The sequence below is a fragment of the Bos grunniens genome, chromosome 24 (genome assembly GCF_055505025.1).
Source record: "Bos grunniens cultivar Pamir isolate PY7600 chromosome 24, Bosgru_T2T1.0, whole genome shotgun sequence".
Classification (NCBI taxonomy): domain Eukaryota; kingdom Metazoa; phylum Chordata; class Mammalia; order Artiodactyla; family Bovidae; genus Bos; species Bos grunniens.
In genome coordinates, this window is record NC_141188.1 from 2556287 (window position 1) to 2580987 (window position 24701).

Below are 24701 nucleotides of genomic sequence, written 5' to 3' on the forward strand. Positions count from 1 at the left end.
GGTGAGCCTGTCTGTTTCCCAGAAGCCTTTCCAATCTGTCCCACTCCCACTATTCCTGCATGGAGTAGCCCAGTGTCTGCACACACAGACGGGTCGGGGGCTGTGGGCCCCCTACTGGGTGACTTTCCCCCGGAGTCTAGCAGGGAAGTTTCTGGCAGGGCTGCTGTTTCCCTTGCTGGAGTGCATCACAGATTCGTCCTCTGAACTACTGCCCACCAAGCTCCCCATTGTTTTCAGCACTGCCCTCATGCATGGACTTAAGCAAGGTCTGTTCCCAATAAAGTTCACAGGGAAACAAATTTTGTTATGCATTATTTGTCAACAGATTTATGATAAGGAGAATAACTGGTTTTAACTAAAAAGGAGTTCAAGGAAATTTGCAGTACATATTATTTTACGCTTAAACGTTTTTCTCAAGATTGCTTTTTTCCTCTTAAATATATGCATGTTTATACATCTGTGTGTGTACTTCATAAAGTACAAAAACAACTTGAAAGGGAGTGGATTCTAGATTCTGTCTGACACATACTTTGAGACATCGATGCCCATGGCTCTGCTCTAAAGGTTTGCTTTCTAACATATAAAATGAGACAAGAAAGACTCTCTAAAGCCTCTTAAATTTCACATATTTTGTGTTTATATACCTTACCCAGATATCTGTAAACTTACCAAACACTAGAAACAATATACATGCTCTTCTTCAAAGTAAAAGGATATACCTCATGTTAAATAATTACACTATTCTTAAAATTATAGAGGAAACTGACATATCATTTATCTTCCAGTACAGTTAATAGGGATAGGGAGGCATGCTACATTCCATGGAGTCACAAAGAGTTGGACACAACTGGGCAGCTGAACAACAACAGTTAACATTACTAGGCTCACACGATACGATTTAAAGAGAGAAAATGAACTGTAGAAAAACTGTAAATATGGCCACCTTGTCTTACACGAACTATGTCTAGTAATTTTTTAACAGCAAGCACTAGCTATAACCGATGCCACTTAAGGCTCAGTAAAAATGAATTATTAAATTGGTCTGCTTATATCCTATTACTGACTTCTTATGAATACTTGATTTTATTTGGTATAATTGACAAGAGTTGACAGCAAAGGACAGGTTTAATGATCATCAAATGAAGATTAACTCATGTATGGGTCGCCTAGGAGAGCTGGTGATAAAGTAATTGATGGGACCCTCAGAGACAGGGCACATGAGTCTGTCATAAGTTTTAATAAGTTACCCTGTAATATTAGCAGCCTGCCTGCAACAGCTCACACATGCAACGGCTCTGAAAGAGACAGGCTACAGTATGTGCCCAACAAAAGAAAAATAGACATTGACTTTGCATATGTAATACCAGATCATTTGCCATTAAACTTAATTTCTAAATCATTTATATGACTTAATGACTCTGCATGAAATTTTTAAGCTGTGGCAAGATGAATAGTACCACACAGAGAATGCAGAGGAGTACAGTGTCATTTACCTACCCCTCGCCCACTAACAAGTGACAGCTGATCTCTTGTGGTATGTCCCAAACACTTAAACGATAATGTCATCACTTAGGAGACAAGTGAAAAAGATATTGGCATTTATAAGAGATTGATGAAAATTAGTTCTAAAGCATTAATTTCTCTTAATACCACTAGAAGAATTGTGTGCATTCAGGAGATATTTGATCTGAATTAAGAAACTGATGAAGCAATTGATTAATTGGAATTTAAGCCATCAGTCACCAGATCCATCAACAGCTTCATTTACATTCTAAACAATCAACTGACGGCCCGATAGAATACCCTGTATTAATACACAGTCAATATGATGCCACCAAGAGACTCGCTGAGCTGTATTGACAAACGCCCAGTGGCTATTGTCCAAACTTGAACATGCTGCACAGATTTAAGACTTTTATACTGCCTAGTGTTAAAGATTCTTATTATAATAGACAATGCATTATCAGGGCTTTCTGAGCTGAAACTAAAAAATAATAAAGTAATATTTATAGTGTTAGCAGATACACAAAAAATTCTGAATGTGTACTTTTAAAAATTACGCTTTAATTTAAAAACTTAAATAATTATATAAAGTCACAGAAACAGAATTTCTAAAAATAAATCTTTGATTGAAAGTAATATTATGACACAAATTTTACATAGCTAGAAGCTATGCAGTCATTTTATAAAGAGAAGAAAAATATCACGAAACAGGAATCTGACATGTTAATATCTCCATATAAGTATTAGTAACTGTTTTAACAATTAAAACTTGACATAAAAAATCCTAAACCTGAGAAATATAACCACAGGTTAAAACAGATGACAGCATGATCTTAAACTTGGATCATTAATAATCTTCTAGGAATATGTAAAAAAATAAAAAAATTAGCAGACATATATATTATGTACATTCTTTTCAGGAACAAAGTGATAATTCTTAAGAGTCTCAAAAAGATCTATGTCCTCCAAAAATTAAATATCATTACCCTACAGAGAGAAACTGTCCCTACAACATACAATACAAAGCAAAATCTGAGAAAAAGGAGACATTTTTAGAACATAATCCATTTGGATACAATTCTATTTATCTGAAGTCATCACAACAGACTATATCATTTGTCACTATAACACTATAACTAATGTTCTAATATTCTATTTGAATTGCTATCTTACTATGTCATGCCATAACAATCATACAGTGGCTGAATTACAATTTCCAAAACTTCAGCAAAGAATTAGTATTCTAGCCTTCAGATTCTTGCTCTGAAAAATGGACTTTTCTAATAATCTTCCAGCTTTAAAGTGATGGATATTGTTCACATTTAATCTCCTAACATGATGTGCATAATATATTTCTTTTAAGTTAATTACCTATAGCCATTTTCACATTTAGTATAATATTCTTACATATATATCTACCATAATCACTACAAAGGCAATTAAATATAAAAGCACCTCCCAAATACACACATTGTTATTCATTATACTGAATACATTTACAAACAAAGATAAACAAACCATAAATAAGGAGAGATGGCAGTGTAAACATCTCTGTAAACCCATTCCTCCATAACTGTAATGAGAACATTAGCAAAAGGTGTCAAAAGCAATTTTTTTCAAAACTCTGGAAAATAATCAGACTTGCAACAATCCCAGGTGCATTTATTTAAGAAATGGGGCTAAATCTAACTATGACAGACCTGTGTGGTCTGACTTGTCCCTTTTCCAGTAACCTGTCCCCAAGTCAAACTTCACAGAGCTGAGGAAACCAGAGGTCTGGTAGACACTGAGGAGAACAAATGAGGGCTGGGACTCCCCAAACTCCACACCCAGAGAGCTGTAATCACCTGACTAGGTAGGGTTTGTCTGGCTTTGACCCAACCCACAGTTGAGTCACAGAGAATGGTGTTTCTCCTGGAATCTTTGTCAGAAGCAATCAGTGGCAACTGTTCATTATCGCAGATTCCTTGGGTGGTAGCAAAGCTGGGGTAAACAACAAGCTGATCACAAAATTTAAAAGAAAAGCTGAAAAATCAGATGACAAGGGGTAAGAGCTCTATATTCCCAAGAGTCTAGAAGGCCACACCTGCCAGTGCAGGGATACACACATCCCCTTGAAAACTGCAAAGGCCCAAATCTCTCAAGCCTAGCAGAACTTGAGGGTCTGTACAAACAAGACATGAAGGCAAAGGCAGAGTTTTAACTGCCTGTCACAGCTCTGCAGGTGCTAAGGGAACACTATTCTATCCATAAAAGATAAACCTTCCAACTCTACTAGTTAATAGTAAGTCTCCATCATACAGAGCTCACTAGGTGATGGGAGGGGACAGGACTGTTACAGACAGTCATTTAGGAACCTAAGCTGAGGGAAGCTCTGCCATCTTCAACAGGCAGCTCCCAAGGTCAGAGCAGTCATGGAGACGCAGCCAGCGCAGGGAGAGCCGGGGCTAAAACCGGTGCACACAGCTTTCAGCCACCCTTCCTCTGCCACACCTCAGGGCATGGCTTCGTCTAACTGGACAGGAAAGGGAAAGGGACTGGTAAAGTAGTTCACCAGTCTCTGTCCCACAGGAAAAAGAAAACTGCCCATTAAATAGCACACAGTAAAGTAAATTTAGGTAAAGGGAACATTTCATGCAAAGACGGGCTCAATAAAGGACAGAAATGGTATGAACCTAACAGAAGCAGAAGATATTAAGAAGAGGTGGCAAGAATACACAGAAGAACTATACAAAAAAGATCATCATGACCCATATAACCATGATGGTGTGATCACTCACCTTGAGCCAGACATCCTAAAGTGTGAGATCAAGTGGGCCTTAGGAAGCATTGCTACGAACAAAGCTAGGGGAGGTGATGGAAACCAGTTGAACTATTCCAAATCCTAAAAGTTGATGCTATAAAAGTGCTGCACTCAATATGCCAGCAAATTCGGAAAACTCAGCAGTGGCCACAGGACTGAAAAAGGCCAGTTTTCATTCCAATCCCAAAGAAAGGCAAAGCCAAAGAATGTTCAAACTACCGCACAATTGGACTCATCTCACATGCCAGCAAAGTAATGCTCAAAATTCTCCAAGCCTGGCTTCAACAGTACGTGAACCGTGGACTTCCAGATGTTCAAGCTGGTTTTAGAAAAGGCAGAGGAACCAGAGATCAAATTGCCAACATCCGCTAGATCATCGAAAAAGCAAGAGAATTCCAGAAAAACATCTACTTCTGCTTTATTGACTGCGCCAAAGCCTTTGACTATGTGGATCAAACAAACTATGGAAAATTCTTAAAGAGATGAGAATACCAGACCACCTGACCTGCCTCCTGAGAAATCTGTATGTGGGTCAAGAAGCAATGGTTACAACTAGAAATGGAACAGACTGGTTCCAAATCGGCAAAGGAGTATGCCAAGCCTGCATACTGTCATCCTGCTTATTAACTTATATGCAGAGTACATCATGCGAAATGCTGGGCAGGATGAAGCACAAGCTGGAATCAAGACTGCCAGGAGAAATATCAATAACCTCAGGTATGTAGATGACACCACCCTTATGACAGAAAGTGAAGAAGAACTAAAGAGCCTCTTGATGAAAGTGAAAGAGGAGAGTGAAAAAGTTGACTTAAAACTCAACATTTAGAAAACTAAAATCATGGCATTCAGTCCCCTCACTTCATGGCAAATAGATGGAGAAACAGTGGAAACAGTGAGAGACTTGGGGCTCCAAAATCACTGAAGATGGTGATTGCAGTCACGAAATTAAAAGACACTTGCTCCTTGGAAGGAAAGTTATGACCAACCTAGACAGCATATTAAAAAGCAGAGACGTTACTTTGCCAACAAAGGTCCATCTAGTCAAAGCTATGGTTTTTCCAGTAGTCATGTATGGATGTGAGAGTTGGACTATAAAAAAGCTGAGTGCAGAAGAACTGATGCTTTTGAACTGTGGTGTTGGAGAAGACTCTTGAGAGTCCCTTGGACTGCAAGGAGATCCAACCAGTCAATCCTAGAGGAAATCAGTCCTAAATATTCATTGGAAGGATTGATGCTGAAGTTGAAACTCCAATACTTTGGCCACCTGATGCCAAGAACTGACTCACTGGAAAAGATCCTGATGCTGGGAAAGACTGAAGGCAGGAGGAGAAGGGGACGACAGAGGATGAGATGGCTGGATGGCATCACTGACTTGATGGACATGAATTTGAGTAAGCTCCAGGAGTTGGTGATGGACAGGGAAGCCTGGCGTGCTGCAGTCTGTAGGGTCGTAGAGAGTCAGACACGACTGATCAATGAACTGAACTGTGAAGTGAAAGGCGCTCAGTCATGTCTGACTCTTTGTGACCCAATGGACTATACAGTCCGTGGAATTCTCTAGCCCAGAATACTGGACTGCGTAGCCTTTCCGTTCTCCAGGAGATCTTCCCAACCCAGGATCGAACCCAGGTCTCCTGCATTGCAGGCAGATTCTTTACCAGCTGAGCTACAAGGGAAGAACTGAACTGAAAGTAAATTTATATCTAGCCCTAGGTGGCGCTAGTGGTTAGAAACCTGCCTGCCAATGCAGCAGACTTAGATATAGGTTGGATCTCTGGATCGGGAAGATTCCCCTGGAGGAGGACATGGCAACCCACTCCAGTATTCTTGCCAGTATTCTTGCCTGGAGAATCCCATGGACAGACAAGCCTGGCAGGTTATAGTCCATGGGGTTGCACAGAGTCGAACACAACTGAAGCAACTTAGCACGCATGCCTCTTAGGATGTAAATAATCGTAACACAATTGGTGAAAAGAGAAAACATCTTCCTTCTTTATGATGACTTAAAATGTCCTTAAAAAAAGGAAAACACTATTTATAAATGGAGAAAAAACTAAACCAACAACTCTAAATTTTTAACTGAGTCCTTTATAGAATTTTCATGCTACAAACAATATGCTGAGTTTCCAGAACAAAAGTAACATGTTGAGCTTCCTATAAAAATAATGTTCATTTATTCAACAAAGTCAGAAACATAAGGCAGAAGGAACTTTGGATATTACCTGATAAACCTCCCATCATTTTAGAGATGATGAAAGTGTATGACCACACGGATAGGTCATATAATTAGAAACTAGTCAAAGCAGACTAGAGTTTAAGCTTCCTGATTTCCAATTAACAGTTCTTCTCTCTGACCACAAGAAGCTTCCTTTTCATTACCACTTTAGCAACTTCTTCTTGTTTAAAGTTCAGGTCATATAAATATCATTTTTACTGTGAAGCTCACTTCAACTTACCCAGGCAAATTGTCTGCTCCCTCCCATCACCCCCACATGTCTTTTAATATTTATATACAATCAGAGTATTGCTAGCTGTCAACATGTATACTTCCATAAATGAATAGATCATCAACTCTTTGAAAAGAGCAACTTGGTTTCACTCCCTTTTGTGTCCTAAGCAACAAGTAGTGCCTGGCACATGGTAAGTGCTAAATGAATGTTTGCTAAATGAGGAATAAAACTGTAAATGCAGAACAGCAATCAAAATTTGAGCAACATCATTAATTATTTAGATATCAAAATGGATTGCATGAAAATATTCACTTGACAAACAGATTCTGATAGGATTATATTTTTTAAACCAACATATTATACAGTAAAATCATTGTTTTAAACATACTTAAATGTGATTTAGAAATTAAAGAATTCAATTATCATTTGAAGAAAAATTCTTATGAGAATAACTTTATCTTTCAATATGAAAATTAAACTGCCAAAAACTAATCATCAGCAATGCAAATAAAAATAAAAATACCTGCTTTTTCTGACGTCCTAAGAAATACCATGTCCGATGGAATTCTTTGATTCTGCAGAGTAACATAAAATATTAATTATCTGTATGTAAGTTTATAAATTAACACAATTCCATTTCAAAGGCGAAACAGCTGCTAAAAACAACTAAAATAATATTATCTCTATGCTGAAACATTTATAATTTGTATAACAATTTAATTCATATTTTAGTTAGATCTCTAAGATTTCTTTCCCCATCAATGAATCATGTAAATGCCATTTAGTGATGATCTGAAACTACTCTATTTCTAAAAAATGTTAAACATTACCATTTCTGTGGCCTTTGCTGTACTTCGACTCATACATATAGTATATGTTTACTGCCTTATAAAAAAAATTATGCACTATCTGACTAAATGACCAGGAAGGGGAGGATAGTGTTCTTCTAACATCTAACACAAAACAAAGCATATCAAAAATGAACACTTAGTAAATGTTGAATGAATGAATAAATGTATAGCTGAGCAGACTAAACCCTACAAATTTGAGAAGATACTCTTTTACAAGGCAGAAAAGGAGAAAAACTCAAAGTTCACTATTTATACATTTACTTAATCACTATTACTGATGATAATTGGTATTAATTAGTACTACTAATAATACTTAGCATTAGCATTAATTAGCTGGGAAAGCTGTACAAACTAAAGAAAAATATAATAAGAATACTTCACATAATTTCATGAATTATTTATATTTTTTGAGACCTAAGTAAATATTTATATACAAACAATAAAGAAATGAATTATTGTCAGTCAGCAAGCAACAACAACAAATATAAATTGAGCTGTTAATGGTGAAAAAAGATATGCTGCAGAACAGTGCTTCTTATTTCTAACATGAAATAATTTCTAACATTTCTTTAGGCCATTATTGAGAGCTAAGGAACCCCTAGGTGAAGGGGGAATGGAAATTAGAAAATGTTGGTAATAAAACCTCAACATATCAAAATGTGTGGAACACAGCCAAAGTTAGAAAAATGGTAAGAGGAAAGTATACATGATTAAACTGCAAACAGAAGAAAAGGGAGACTAACAACCCACAGGGAACTGAATATCTGTTTGAAAGCAGAAAAACAAAAAGCCAATAAATCCCAAAGAATACAAAGAACACAAACATCAAAGATGTAAGCAAATATAAGAGCAAAATTAATGACACAGAAAATGAAAACATATATTCCAGTAACAAACAGCAAGAAAGTACATTAAAAAAAAATGCCCATTTTGGTAATAAGAAAAAACTAGCATTAGAATAAAACAGATGAAAGATGGGCAAGTTCTCTCAATAAAAAACTATAAAAAAATTTATAAACTATAAAACATTACTGAAAGAAATTAAATAGAACACACTGTGCTCTCACATTATAATATGCAGCATTACAAGTGTCCACAGACTGACCTATACATTCAATACAAACTCAACTGAAATCTTAACATGCTTTTTTGATGGGAACTGACAAGACATTCCTAATATTTAGAGGGCAATGCAAATGCCAAGAATGACTAACAACATGGAGGGCTGAATGTATAACATAGCAAAACTAAATATTAAAATAGAATAATTAAGACAAGATGACATTCCACAAAGATAGATCATTTTATAATGTAAAGTAGAGAATGCAGAAGTCAGTCCACACAAATATGGACACCAGATTTATGAGGAAGTTGGCACTGTGGACATCTTGTAAATAAATAGCTTTCTAGAGAAAACTAGATACCTATGGGCGATGAGAAGAGGTAATATCAGGCCTCTACGTCAATAGAAACACAAAAACCTATTCCAAATGAATTATAAATGTCAAAATCAAAACAATAAAACCTAAAAGATAATACAGAAGAATACTTTCATAACTTTTTGGTAGAAAGATCGATTTCTTAAACAAGACTCCTTCCCCTCCCCCACCACAAATTAAAAAAAAACTTATTATAAATGAAAAGATTAATAAGGTAGATTTCATTAAACTAGGAATTTCTATTCCACAAAGCCTACTAGGAAAGAAAAGATATTTGCAAGATAAAACTAATAAAGGACTCCTATCTAGAATATCTGAAGGCCTGCAAACTGATAAGAAAGGATAACTCAGAAGAAAAATAGTAAGAGATTTTCACTGGCTCTTTACCACTGAACCACAGGGAAGCTTCCAAAAAAGAAATATCCAAAATCATATAAAAAGTGTTCACCTTTGACAGTTTACAGAAATGCACATTAAAACTACAACTTGCTACATATACAATCTGGAAATGGTAATTTTAAAAGGTTGGCAGTGCTAAGTGATGGCAAACATGAGGGATGGGAACTGTTCCTGCTGACCTCAGTACTAATTTGATCCATCACTCTGCAAAACCATTTGGAGTAAGCACTCAGGTGAAACATCCACACACCCCTAAAGCCAACAAGCCCACTCCTGAGTACATATGCAGCAGCAAAGTGCACACGCGTGAGCCACAACACATGGTCACAGATGTCTCGCAGCTATCATTCCTAACAAGAAAACCTAGAAGCAACCCAACTATCCACCAGTGGTAGAAAGGATAAAAGTCATAGTTATGCAACAACAAAATGAATGAACTATAACTGCAGACGACGAAATGAATGTCACAATCAGCACTGGATCAAAAATAAGCACCCACCCAAACACAGCTCCATCCTACTGAATTTTCCAGGCACCCTTGTTGAAAGTCAATTAACCACAAACTTAAGGCTTTATTTCTGGACTCTCAATGTTTAATTTATGCCAGTTCCATACTGTCCTGATTGATTACTGTTAACTTTTAAAAAGTTCTGAAATGGAGAAGTGTGAATACTCGAACAATTTTGTTCATACATTTAAAAACTGCTTTGGCTACTCTGAATCTTTGGTATTTCCATATGAATTTCAGAATCAGCTCATAAATTTCTACAAAGAAGTCAGCTAGGATGTTGAGAGGGCAGCACTGAATCTGTAGATCAGTTTGGGAGTATTCTCGTTTTAACAGTATGAATGCTTCTAATCTATGAACATGGGAAGTCCTTCCATTTATCTAGGTCTCCTTTACTGTGTTTTGACAATGTTTTGTAGCCTTCAAAGTTTTGGACCTCTTTTATTTATTCTTGGACCTCACTCATTTATTCTTAACAATGATTTTATTTGTAAGTATTTTATTTCTTTGATGCTACTGCAAATGAACTTCTGTTCTTAATGTCAATTTTAGACCATTACCCTATATTCCTCTATCCTGTTTTATGTTCTATGGGCATCAATAAATAAATTAGAAACTCCAAAATAATTACTGGATACTTTTTATTTTTCCCTCTTCAGGACTCTGAGCAACACAGGAGTAGGGACCTGTGTCTTCTTAATATACCACGGTCCCTTTCGCTGACACTTACACTCTCTCTTTCCCCTCCAACTGGCACGTCAGTGGTGAGCTGCCCGGTGGAGAGGCCCATATGGCCAGGAACGAGAGTGGCTTCAGGCCAAAAGCTGGTAGAACTGAGGCCTTGAATCCAAAAAGGCAACAAGTCCTGCCAACCAGCCCCGGAGTGAGACCAGCATCAGGTCCGCCCCAGTGGAGCTTGGAGGTGACGGCTAGGAGGCTGACACCCTGACACCCCTTGACTGCAGCCCTGGGACAGACTCGGAGCCAGGAGGTGCAGCTAGGCTGTACCCAGATTCCTGACCATACAAACTGTGAGGGAATAAATGTTGATTTTTTAAAAAAATTACATCAAAATGTATATGACCAACATATGGCTCAGCCATCTCTCTTGTCAGCGTTTAGCCCACAGAATTCTGCAAGAATATATGTACCAGGATGTTCACTACAGCACTCTTCAATAGCAGAAAAGAAAACCATCCAAAATCTAACAATGGATCAAAAGTTAGTAATTTATAGTATTCATATAACTGAATACTACATAAATATGTTGCAAATCAATGTGTTTAATTTTCTCCCATTCTGTAATATTAGACAAACACAGCCCACAACATTATCTGTGTACACATTACTGCAACCAGATGAAGACCACTTCAGTCTTGAGGAAGAGCCCTCTCACTAAACACCCCTGCGGGTGACGCAGGCTAGGGGTGCCCTGGTGGGTTCCCAGGTGGACGTCAGCTGGTACCAAGGGCTCACACTCCTCTGTAATAGGCCTTATGAAAACCTGCCATATTTTTTTAAAAGTTGTTCAAGAGCCTTAAAAACAAAGACTGAGCCCTCAGTAACGGTTACTCAGCAAGACTGTGCAGGCAGAGACGCTTCTCCACACAGGCAGACAGCCCAGGCAGGTAACTCCAGTGGAGTGGCGGCTTGTCCATAGCCACCTCTGACCACTGTGGCTTCCTACAACACTGACCTAAACTTTTTCTTTCTAATCCTCTTTATTTCCATTTCCCGTTTTTTTAAGCCACAGAATATCCAATAATCATGTATAATACATCTGTCTGTAAAAGGAAGCTCTAGAAACTGAAACTGCGTGTGCTAAGTTGCTTCAGTTGTGTCCGACTCTTTGCGGCCCTGTGGACCAGAGCCCACCAGGCTCCTCTGTCCGTGGGATTTTCCAGGCAAGAAACTGGAGTGGGTTGCCATGCCCTTCTCCTGGGGATCTTCCTGACCCAGGGATCAAAGACGCACCTCTTATGTCTCCTGCATTGGCAGACAAGTTCTTTACCACTAGTGCCGCCTGGGAAGCCCCAGAAACTGAAACATATTTCATGATAAATAGGTTCTAACTAATATAATTCTTTGGTCAAAGATATAATTCTGACAATGAAACAATAAACAGTTAACACATATTATTTTAGACAAAATATGACTACACACTAAAATGTACTTTAGCAAAAAAAAAAAAAAAAAAAAACCCACTATACAAAAGTCTAGATTTTTTCCTTCAGAATATCAATCTTACACAATAATGTTAAGATTTAAAATAACTGTCTCAAATAATTTCCTTCAGATGCAATCAGTCTAAATGTTAATAACTGGTATACACATGTCTAAAATATATTAAAAATGCATCAACCTTTTCCACTATGATGAGGTCTCCAACTTGTATGTCTGAACTCTTAACTTGCACTTTACCTTAAAAAAAAGAAGAAGTATAATCAACTCAATGAAATAATAGCACATCAGAGTTAAACTTTCAGTTGATAAATAATACTTCAGAAATAACTTTGGGAGGAAAAAATTACATTCTAGATATTTATCTATACTTATACTTTCAAAATAAATTTATTTCAGATGGACACAGTCACTAAAAATTAATTTCTCTCAGTCAACTCCCAAATACAGTTAACTATCCCCCAATAAGAGATGTGTCGGAACATGGACAAGGACTCCATTTGGAAAGTTCTTCCCGTATCTGCCATTATTTCAGGTCTGAGTCAAGTTACGGATGATCGAAAGTATCACTAAACAAAATAATTTGATGACAAAGCTGAAAAACATGGAGATGTAAAATCCTTACATTAATACTGTGAATGGCATTGACTGGCACACAACTGACAGAAAAACAAACAAAGAAAAATAAACACCAGATCACCCTCCACTAGTAGCTCCAAAGACACAGGTCAGGGCTGAAAACTAAGGGTTAGAGCTTTACACAAAAAGTGCTGTAGACGCTTGTAAACTCTTATCTCTACAGTATCCAGTGCAGCATGACCATTTACAAAATCTAACACACAGAGTCTACGTCATGTCAGCACCGCAGAGAGGAGACGAAAAGCTGATGTGGACAAGGTGAGACGTCGCGGGACAGCAGTAACGAGCCCTGGTCCAGGTCCTGCTCCCTGTGATTCCTTCTCCCCTCCGTCTCGCTCCCTCTCCTGGTCTCCCTCCCTCTGTCCATCTCCCTTTTAGGACCAGCAACAGCCATGTAGATCTATTTTTATATTTTTGTCAAAACTACTGTTTTGATAAGAGAAAAGATCCACTTCTTTTACAGTCAGTTTATTCTGAAAGCTAAAAGAACAAGAGGTAAGTTCTTATTACATTTGTTCATATTACAAAAACTAATGTTACCAGTCATTACTTGACTTATAGAACAAATTCAGCTCATTATAAAGCCTTATTTCCTAAATATCTCTGAATGCAGCTGAGTTTCAATAGAACCACATCAGTTCCTAATTATTTGTTTTGAGGATATCAAAAAGTTTGGTAAATATATTTCTGCTGTTACATTTTTTCACACTCCTCAATTATACAATAAATACATAAGGGCTGAGTTACTTTCCCGGAGGGAGGTGAAGCTACTTTTTATTGATATTATAAAATAACAGTGTACTTTAGAATTACATGTGAAGCAATCTTAAGATATCTTCATAAGAGGTAAGTATCTGTTTATTAATAGCCAGAAAACTTTTTGTTTTTTTCAGTTGGTTACTTCAAGCCTCATGCTTGTACTCGCACTGCCATGTTTTTACAGCTAAGCGTCAGGCAGTGAAGACACACCCTGAGCGCACACCTCCTGTATATTTTTGTTCAACTGCCAAGTCCTGTCCGCCTCTTTGTGGCCCCATGGACTGCAGCATGCCAGGCTTCCCTGTCCTTTAACTCAACACAATTCCCATCTTATCATTTAATTTTATGCTGTGCTACTATCCAATCCACTTTCCCTTCCTTCTGCTTTTTTACATGTTAATAGAACTAGATGAAAAATTAAGGATTATGCTCATCCTCACCCCAAGCCCTCTGTTATTTGACAATCACTTAGAAGATAACCAAATCTGCAGCACGTGTGCTTCTTCTCCACAGCTGATCTCACAGTAGCTTTCTGCTTCATCCCCTGCCTCGTCTCCCTCTGCTCCTGCTCTAGTCTGGCACTTTATCCTACGACGATGTAATGTCCACGCTGGTTCTCACAGGCTCTCTGCATTCGCTGTTCCTTTAGGTTGAAACCCATCCCTCCGCAGATCTCCTTACTCACACAGTAACACTACCCCACGAAGCCTCTAGAGCAGGTATAAGCAGCAGCAGATTTTATAGACTGCTACACATGTGCTTAAAATGCTACATTGCTATAAATATTCAAACACCTGACAGTCTACCAAATTTCAGATCCTGTGCACTTCAAGGACATTTAGTTTGTTCTTCACAAATGCATATCCAAACTTAACCCATTTTAAAAGAAGAGAAGGACTGTATAACCATTCATCAGTTGAAATGGGTCAAATGTCAGAATGGGTTAAAGAGAACAGAACCATAAAAGCCACCTATAACCAGATACAGACATCAACAAATAAGAATGAAAATGTATTCATTGCTTATTTCCCAACAAAACACACGTAACATGATAAGAGTGAGAGATAATGATGTAACTTTTTAAAAAGCACTTGCTCACAGATAAGGAGCCCCTGGAAGGCCACAGAGCTGAGATGAAGAGCACTGCTGCTGAGCAGATGACCACCCGCATCTCAGCAGGCTGTCTGGCTGGTCCTCATTATTGGGGGAATCGTACTCTCCCCCAATTGTCTTCACATCTTAAGTAGGAGCCTAATTTAACACAGATTATGAAGTGGGTAGCTGGGAAACAGTATATTAATTATGTTATGTTATATTATAAGGTTGGCCCAAAAGTTCATTCCATTCTTCATAAGACCTTATGGAAAAAATCAAATGAACTTTTTGGCCAACCCAATATATTAAGAGAGACTGCTAATTCAGAAGAAAACCCGAAATATTGCTGGGAAGAAATTTTAAAACTCCTAAATAAAAGAAGAGGTATATTTCTTTCATGGATCAGAACACTTTAATACTATTAAAGTGCCAATTCTCCCCAAAATTTACCTACAGATTCAGTGCAATTAAAATCCTAGCAGGCTACTTTTTAATAGAAATTGAAAAAGCAATTCTAAAAGTCACATGGAAATACAAAGGATGCAGTTTAGCCAAAGCAACTCTGAAAATGAAAACACAAAGCTGGAGGGCAAACACTGCTGTGCTCCAGAATTATTAATACTATGAAACAACAGTAATCAAGAGCATTGTTTTAGCATAAAGAGAAACAAACAGATCAACAGAGTGAAGAGAGAGTCCAGAAATAAACACATACATGGAAGACAACTGATTATTGACTGAAGTTTAAGGCAATGCGGTGGGAAAGAGGTCACCTTCTTGAAAAATGGTGCCAGCAACACCACCACCCACACCTGGTACTAATACAAAAATTTACTCGAAATAGATATGTGATATACACAGCAAATTCTAAAGCCAAAAAACTTATAAAAGAAGAAACATCGGAGAAACTAACATTTCTTTGTGAAAGTTTCTCAGGAATCTCATAGTGTTTCATGTTTCTCAGAGAACACAAGAAAAAAATGAAAAATGACAATACCTGGTGGAGGGTAGGAAGGAGAGAGGGAGGGAGAGGTCTCCTGATGCTAGAATGCACTGTAATGAAACACTCTTCAGAACTGTGTGGACGTGGCCTAGAGATTTGGATGAGTCAGTGGAACAGCACAGAAACTAGAGAAAAGGGCCAAAACGAATTGAATGCATTTCTCAAAGATCTGAGGAAAATTAAGAACTCGTTTTAAAGTAACTTACTGACCATTTGAGGGGGAAAAAAAGGTAGATCCCTTCTCCACATAGTACCTTACACGTAAAACTGCAAGTGGAGTAAAATTCTAAGTACAAAAAAACAAAAACACAGAAACATTGTAAGGAAATTAAGATAGCTGCTTACAACACACTGGGATTGAACAGATTTTCTAAGATTAAAGTAAAAACCACAAAGATCAGAAGAGCTGCCTACAAAAAAGGTATCTACATGTTTAAAAAATGAAAAAATTAAACAAAATAAAAATATTTGCCACATGTGATACAGTGGTAAAGAATCCTCCTGCCAATGCAGGAGATACAAGAGACACGGGTTCAATCCCTGGGTCGGGAAGATCCCCTGGAGAAGGAAATGGCAACCCACCCCAGTTTTCTTCCCTGGTGAATCCCATGGAAAGAGGAGCCTGGCAGGCTGTGGGCCATAGGGTCACAAAGAGTCAGACATAACTGAGCGTGTACACACAGAAATTTTAATAAGGTAAAGATGAACATGGGAACCAAGGAGGAATAGACTTTTATAAAAGAGAAGAAACAGTAAAGTGTTAAAAGAGAAATAGCAAGCAAAAACAGCGAGAGGATCTCTCACCAAACTGGAAATTTAAAAAACCGGGGACCTGGGAGTCCAGTCACTAAAGAAAGCTGCAGAGCAAGCCAGACTCCAGAGGGAGCAGAGGATGCTCCCCGCATCCACACACACACGCTGATCTGGGTGAGAAGGCACTCTGTGGGCGCCGGTATTCTTTAAAGTTATGTCCCATAGTTTCCAGGCCCTGATCTCCAAACAATGTAATAAAAACTGCTAAATGTTTAACATCATGAAGAAATGAATTCATACAGGTCCTCTCAGGGGGACCTAAGGAAAAATACCAGTTATGCAGGAAACGAGCACACACATCCACTCCTGCCCGTGCACCCAGTCCTGACAGTACATGTCTACTGTGACATGGCCACAGAGAACCAAACAAAGGAGGTGATAAACCTGAAGTGCTTGCTGTGCCTGACACACAGTAACTGAGTGACAAGTGTCAGTGCAGAGTCAAGATGAAACAATGCATGCTGAATATTCCTGAATGAATATTGGAATAATTATTTTCAAATGCAGAACACAGACAAGAAAGATGACTTAGTGAAAGTGACAATGCATAGACAATATGTAAAAGGCACAAAAGAGGGATTTTAAAATCTCTTGATTTTCAAGGAAAAATTATTACTGATAAATGGGGTCAATTTCACTAGAAGATGAGAAAATTTCATTGAGACATTTCATAAAAATCTTTTTAGCATAAAAAACCTAAGAATGTTAAGAAGTATGGGACAACACAGTATTGGTACTGAGTCAAAGATGCCCAAAAATGTAGGCATAAAGAACATCTTCTCTTTCTGAACTCTGCATGAGTTAGGTTCCTGTTTGGCAAGGAACCTGGATCACAAGAAATAAGTAAATATGCAAGTTGTCTCTCTCATATTCACACACACAAACACAAGTAATTTACACAAGCCTCCAGTCACAATTTCTCTCTCTCCTAGGTTTGAAACATGTTAAACAACAAAATGCCAGAATGAGTGAAAGAAATAACTAAGATATCCTGGGAAAAACAATCACCACAAGCTGTACGAAGGACCCAGCAGCAGCACAGAATTAATTCAAGTTTGTTTCTAAACATCAAGTTCCACGCTAGCTTTAGGTTTAAATCTGGGAAATGGCTGACATGACTTAGCCCTGCTGAGATCTCATGGCTGCTGAGAACACACACAAATAAATGAAGACTTCTGGGTTGATCTCATCTGCTAGAAAACAGACTGCATGAGTTCTGGGAAAAGCTTATTAGTTCATGACTGATCCATGTTTGAATTTCATGAGCTTATTGTGGTAACTGACACACAGTGGGTACTTAGCAAACAAATGTGGAAACTGTGAACTAGCTAACTGGATGAAGACAAGCAAGGTATACAATCTACAAACCACTCCTTAGCAACAGGGGAAAAAACAGCATTGATTCCAAGAATCCAAAAGGAGAATGGCCACACAATTCAAACTTCTTCATCAGGAATTTTTGCAAAAGCTGCCAAGAAGCAGGAAAGTCTACATTACTCTCTTCTGTGACTCTCCTCTGTTGCTACTCACTAGGAGATAAAGCTTAACACAAGCAGTCACAAACAAGGAGACAGGAAGGAAGGTGGAAGCAATAGGTATGGAAAATTCCCACCCAAGAAAAGCAGTTTATGAGGCAATGAAATAAAGAGCAAACTAAAAACCATTCAGTATTCACTGAGATCACGTGCCACAGTCAAAAGACTCTCTGCTTCCAAACACAGCACCTTCAAGATGTTAGCAAGTGGAAGTGGTTTTCCTTTTCAAAAGAAAAAATACAACAAAGTTTTCTCAGTGTATTTCTACAAGAATGTGCTTGAGAACCCCAAATAAGAAAAGTTCAAATGCTGTAAAATGCTACAACAGACTAGAGTGAATCACAGTGGAAAGAGCCATCAATGCCATTCAAAGAGTAGGTAACTGTGAAACACTAGAAGTTAAGTAGGCAGCATATATTCTTGATAAGAAAATATTTTAAACTATACTCAGCAATAAGCATAAACTCCATTGTTTTACATTCTAAACTTTACTTACCAATCACCTTTAGCAGAATAACCAATCACAAAGCAAATGCCACAGATGGGAGAACACTGGACTTGAGGCCAACAGGTCCAGGGTCAAACACAAACTCCACCCAGAAGGATGGCCACTCAGGGCAGACCATTCTGCACAAGCCTCAGGCTGCTCACTGTCCCTGAGACAACGCCAGCCGCCTGGGTGTGTCGTGTGAGTGAGTACAGGGCATTTTCTCTGACACACTCGGGCATCAAGCAGCACTAGCTGTCATGACTGTCACCCACGTGTGAAATGTCCACTGCTCAGGTCACAGGCAACGATGACCCATTTTTTTAAAAAGGTAAATTTTCATTTGTATTTGAAATGAAACTAGTGAAATTGTTTTAGAGTATTCTGAGTTCAAATAATACAGAATTGTAAAAGATGTATACTTCCCTGGTGGCTCAGTTGATAAAGAATCTGCCTGCAATGAGGAAGACCTAGATTCAGTCCCTGGGTCGGGAAGATCGCCTGGAGAAGGGAATAGCAATCCACTCCAGTGTTCTTGCCTGGAAAATCCCACGGACAGAGGAGCCTGACAGGCTACAGTCCATGGGGTCGCAAACAGTCGGACACGACTAAGTGACTAAACCACACAAAAGATACATACCAGTCTGTCTTCCTCAACAGTTTATACTCAGTGAAAATGACATGAAAGCAGCCACTTTAAGGTAAATAATTCAGTGGCATTTAGTACATTCAAAGTATTCTACAACCGACTCTACCAAGTTCCACAACGCGCTCGCCACCGCCAGAGAAGCCCTCGCCCACTGAGGACTGTGCCCCATCCCTGCTTCCCTGGCCACGGCAGCCGCACCTGCATTCTATTAACTTACCTGTTCTGTGAGTTTCAAGAGCGGCATCGCACAATACACGACCTCTGGTACCTGGCTTCTCTCACACAGCATAGCATTTTCAGGGTTCATTCATATTCTGTCATCTATCAGTATTTCATTAACTTTTATTGCTGAATAATTTCCCAGGCTATGAAGAGACCATCAATCCCTCGCCCTTCATCCACTGATGGACAACTGATGTCACCGCCTTCTGCCAACCCTATGTAGTGCTGTGACAAGCAGGGGTGTGTGTGCATCTGCTTGAGCTCCTATCCTTAATTCTAAACTTATCTGGGCAGGTCTTCATTTCGCCTTTACTTCTGAGTGACACTAGATACAGAATTCACTAGATACAGAATTTCTGTTGACAGTTCTCCCTTCTCCAACTCCTCCTGCCCTCCGGTCTCTGATGAGAAGCCTGCAGCATGCTCGTCACCATCGAGGACCCTGCCTGGAGCCGCCTCTCGAGCTGCTCGCAGGCTGTGCTCGTGGCCCCGGGGTTCAGACCACGTGATGATGCTATGTCTCGGTGTGGGTCTCCATTCTGACCTCCTGGGCTTCAGGGAACTTCCTCAATGTGTAGATTTGTATCTTTTGTCAAAACTGGGGGTCAATGGCCATATCCCTTCACATCTCCCCTCTCCTCCAGCACACACTCCTCTGGGTACCTCAGTACCCCTGACGCTGCCCCACAAGCCTCTCAGGACCTGCTCACTGCTCTTCCTTCTCCTCCCTGCTCCTCAGGCTGGACCATTTTCAGTGACCGGAGGCTCAGGCTCACTGATCTTTCTTCTGTCAGCTCAAGTCTGCTACTGAAAGCCTCTAGTGAGTTTCTCTTTCATTTACTGTATTTTTCAGTACCAGAATTTCTTGCTTTTTTTAAATACTGACATATCTTTACAGATATGCTCTATCTGCCAATATACTGTTCTGGTATCTTTCAGCATCTTTCCACCATCTCCCTTAGCTTCAGAACATAACTGAGGTGGGTGACGTTCATGTTTGTCTAGGAAGTTCAATGTCTGGGCTTCCTCAGAGACAGTTTTTGTTAATGTCTTCTGTGAAATGCATTCTCTGTAATTTTTTGTGGAAACCCAGACATTTTGAGTATTATCATCTGATAACTCAGGAAATGAAATATTTCCACCTTTTGGGTTTGTTCTGCTCTGCTTAGTATATGCTGTAGCCATGTATATCTGGTGACTTTTCTAAACTATTTTTGTAAAGCATGTATTCTATGTCACATGCGGTCTCTCAAGTCTTTCTTACTTTAGCTTATATTCAACCAGTGTTTGAAAGAGATCTCCTTGCATGTGAGGAAAAAGGAGGCTGTGGAGGGAGGAAGCGAAGGGAGCAAGGATGAAGACAGGAGCAGGCACAGCTGCTCACAGCCTTCGCAGACCACGGTTCCGTGCGGGAACCCTGGTCGCAGCTCCGCCTCAGCCTTCACTTCTGCCTGCCCTGAGCCTGCATCCAGCCTTGAGCGTGGCTTTCAAACCGCTTCCCCCCGGCCTTGGGCCAACAGGGGTACTTCAGATTCCCTCCCGATTCTTCCTGCCTGGCTGTGACAGCTAGCGTGTGAGCCCGGCTGTGATATCTCTGCCCGGCTGCTGCGGCAGGACCCCAGCCTAGACAATAAGAGACACCTGCAGCTTTCCAGCTTTCCCGCCCAGAGTTGCAGGTGAGGTGAAAGACAGACAAGCCAACTGGGTCAGTCCTTAAGGTAGCCCCCACACAGGTTAGACAGACAAAAAAGATTCACCACAAATAAGTTCTGCTCCGCACTCTTCAGAGTCAGTGTCCAGAGTCCCAAATTAGGATCTGGCTGCTGCCATCTTCAAGAAGGGTGCCATGACGGGGACAGGGTGGAGCAAGGGCAGGTGAAAACACCAAGGAGCTTTCCTACTATTTTCAAGTGGCCTTTTCCTGGATTCAATAATCCCCTAGATGCTGTAAGGCTCTGACGTTTTTCAGAGTCCTGACAAGTTAGCTCTGCCAGGTCTTGATTGATCTGTGGAGCTGCTTACTCTTCATTTTGCTGACATCACTGCACTGTTCATTTGTGAATGATACAATCAGTGCACAGAAACAAATCTCTGCTCAGCCCACATTTCACAATATAAAACAACAGAAAACACAAGCCAAGATCTATACTGTATTCTAAAACAGACGAACCAAAGTTATACCTAATTTACCTGGCCATTCTGGGGAGTCTTCTCCCCAGAACTAAAGCTTACCTTCTTTTTTATACAACACAACTTTCCTCTACCATGCCAATATTTCAAGCATCAAAGCTTTTTAATAATTAATTTTCAATTCAATTGAGAAAGCATAATATTTTCAACAAATGATACTGGGACAACTTGGTATTCACATGCAAAAGAATGTGAAGCGATACCACATACAAAAGGAAAATGGGTCATATACCTGAAGCTCAAACTATAAAACTCCTAAAAGAAAATATGGAAGTAAATCTTTGCAACTTTGGGTTGGCAAACTATTTCTTAGATACAACCCGAAATATAAGCAACAAAAGAAAAAAAAACAGATGAACTTGGGACTTAATGAAAATAAAAACTTTTGTGCATCAGGAACACGGTGAAGAAAGAAAAAATACAACCCATAGAAGGAGACAACATAGTTCCAAATCATATATATCCAACAAGGGACTAAAACCCACTCCACTCTGAACTCCGCTTCCAGACAGGCTCCAAGGTTTTATGAATCTTCACGGAGTTTCTCTCTGGCACCTTCTCCTGTCCTCATGCTTATCATAATAGCCTCACACATTCTCTCCCTATCACACTGCCTCTTTTCTACAGTGGACTGAAAACCAAATAAACAACTCTTAACACATAAACCAGACAAGGGTGCAAGCCTGAAGTGAAGGGTGTGGGGGAGCGAGCACACATCGGCTTCCATTTTGGATCGCGACGTCTGTTTCAGGTGCTAGAAGTCCTATTCCCCAAGTATAATTTCAGGCCATGGTGCCAGATGTCTGGTCTTGCTGACTGTGTTTAAAGCAGGTTGCAAAGACAGACTTTAAATGAGACGATGCTATGCTTTACAACGTGTACACGTAAGTGGGGTTTCGTGTGTGTCTAGTACACAAGCATTCTATACGAACTGTAACAGAGCATACGTGTAACTATATATAAACATATATATATATACACACACACCTGTGTATGTACATGTGCATGCATGTGTTTATGGGCGTGTGTATACATTTATATTCATATATACATACATACATTCAAACATCGAGAGAATAAAAATCTATCCTGAAATCATATGCATCATACTATTATAGGAAAATTAGTTAGATAACATGTAATTGCATAATACTATTTTCAGTAACAAAACTAAAACGTTTTCTTGCATTTATGCTCAGTCTAGAATGATGATCACATGAAGCAATGGTAAACTGGATTAAAAGTGTCTTACTCACCTCTTACTGTAAGCTTGCTGTACAGTTGTGAGTTCACTTCCTTGTCTCGCTGGAAACGCCGAAATTCATCAACTGCTTCTCTCATGATAGTAACAGCCAAGACAAACCCCTTTAAACAAAATAAAACAAAGTATTTGAGAAAATTGGACTTTAGCAAAAAAGGGAAAATCCTTTTACTATTTAGTTTTACTTTTTTCCTTCAATTTATACTAGTTTTGAAGCATACAATAAACAAAAACAAAAAATGACAAAAAGTAATAAACACTACCTAAGGAACACAGTAATGCACTGTGTAAGATTTACAATTCTCACTGTACCCCAAAAAAGTTTTAAAACTCACATCTTAATATGTACTTCAAGTTAAACATCAAAAAACCACCTCCAGTGAGGAGAAAAGAGAGAGAAAACAAAGCAGCAGAAGTCACCTGTGTTTCCTCTGCACAGCTGTGTGGCTGGCTAGGACTGTGGGGTCAGCCTGAGGGCTCCCTATCGAGTGACGTGTGCACACACAGACACGGGCCCCATCCCACTCAGGAGGAAACCCGACAGCCCACCACCCCGTGGGCGCCTCCCACCACAGCCGTACGTCCACACGCTCCTGCAGCATGCCAGGGCTTCGTGCAACTGCTGTGCCCTCTGCCTGACACCTACTCTGCACACGACGCCTGCTCTCTCCCAGCATAGGAGGGAGCTGGGCTGGGACATGGAGTTGACCCCCTGGGGCCCGAGAGAACCCCCAGCCCCGCCAGCAAAAGTGCTTTGTAATGTCTCCAGCTGACCTAGCTGGAGGACTGCAGAGGACTCTAGAAACTGTTTAACAAAGTGCAGTGACACACAGCAACAATGTCACATTTCAAAAATCCGATCAATTTCTCTTTTAACCACCTGAACTCTTAAAACTGTATTTTAAATACTTAATAATTTAACTTAATTTCAAAATCTTTTCTTTTTACCAGAGGAGCCCAGTAGGTGTAGAGATACCCTATTTTCAGTGCTGGTACAAACTGTGAGCAGGATACTATCAGGAAATAGAGATTCAGGAAAAATTTGAATTGTTCATATAAAACCTAAAAAGAAAAAGAAAAAAAAATCAATATAATCTCTTCAAGAAAAATCTTTCATACCTTAATTAAAATCAGCATAATATCTAACTGAATTTCCACCAACAGTGAGAATATGCTGAGTCACAATAAACTTAATTTTGACAATGGCTTTCTAATAACTAAACCACAAAAAAGAGCTAAGATTACCTCAAATTATATTTAAAATAAACTGAAAAAAAGGCAGAACTTTCAACTATGTTAAACCTTTTGGTTTTCTGTTTCCTTGTATGCAGTCTTCCACATTCATCTTTCATAAATCTCTACATGCATATCACCCAAGACACACGGGAGAACCTTCCCAATGTTAGTAAGCCATAAATTCAAAAAATCTTTTGCGAAAGTGGTGCAACCTTATATTTACGAAGTGGTAAACACTCAAACATGACAGCCACATTTTCTGAATGTGAACATTACGTAGCTTCACAAAGATCCAGTGAATAAGCAAATCATTTATAGGTATGCATTCACACACGTAAAAAAAACACTAATCTCTTGCATTTGCTTCCCTCAAAGTATAAGAAATGAAAATATATAAAAATATGTAAATTATAGACCAATTTTTATGAAGAAAACTACCTGTATATTCTTTATAGTCTCTTGGTAGTTGATCTTAAATAATATTTTCAAATATAAACTAAATTAAAATCATCATTCAATAGCATCTTCTAGGAATGCAAATCCCGTATTTTCATTTTTGTTTCTTAATTCAAACAGAATAATCCTTAAGGAAATCCAAGATCTAGTATATTAACAGACTTCTATTCACAAATGCCTCACTCATTAGATTTAAATTGAAAATCAAAATGGAAAAAAACT

General features: G+C 39.0%; 1 protein-coding gene across 9 annotated transcripts in view; it reads right to left on the reverse strand.

Moving 5' to 3' along the window:
- Positions 1-24701, reverse strand: part of ATP9B (ATPase phospholipid transporting 9B) — a 151591-nt gene that overhangs the window by 99598 nt on the left and 27292 nt on the right. For 4 of the 9 annotated variants that reach the window (XM_086372101.1, XM_086372095.1, XM_086372099.1 and 1 more), the window contains exons 4-6: positions 23736-23849; positions 22783-22891; positions 7280-7331 (exon numbers count right to left, since the gene is read on the reverse strand). Coding sequence is in view for 3 of the 9 variants with exons in the window: in XM_086372093.1 (XP_086228219.1) it covers positions 7280-7310 (31 nt within the window). In the remaining 6 variants the exon portion in view is untranslated. Of the gene's footprint in view, positions 1-7279; positions 7332-12315; positions 12375-22782; positions 22892-23735; positions 23850-24701 lie in introns of all 9 variants that reach the window. The other 5 variants (XM_086372096.1, XM_086372092.1, XM_086372102.1 and 2 more) reach the window with 2 other exon arrangements.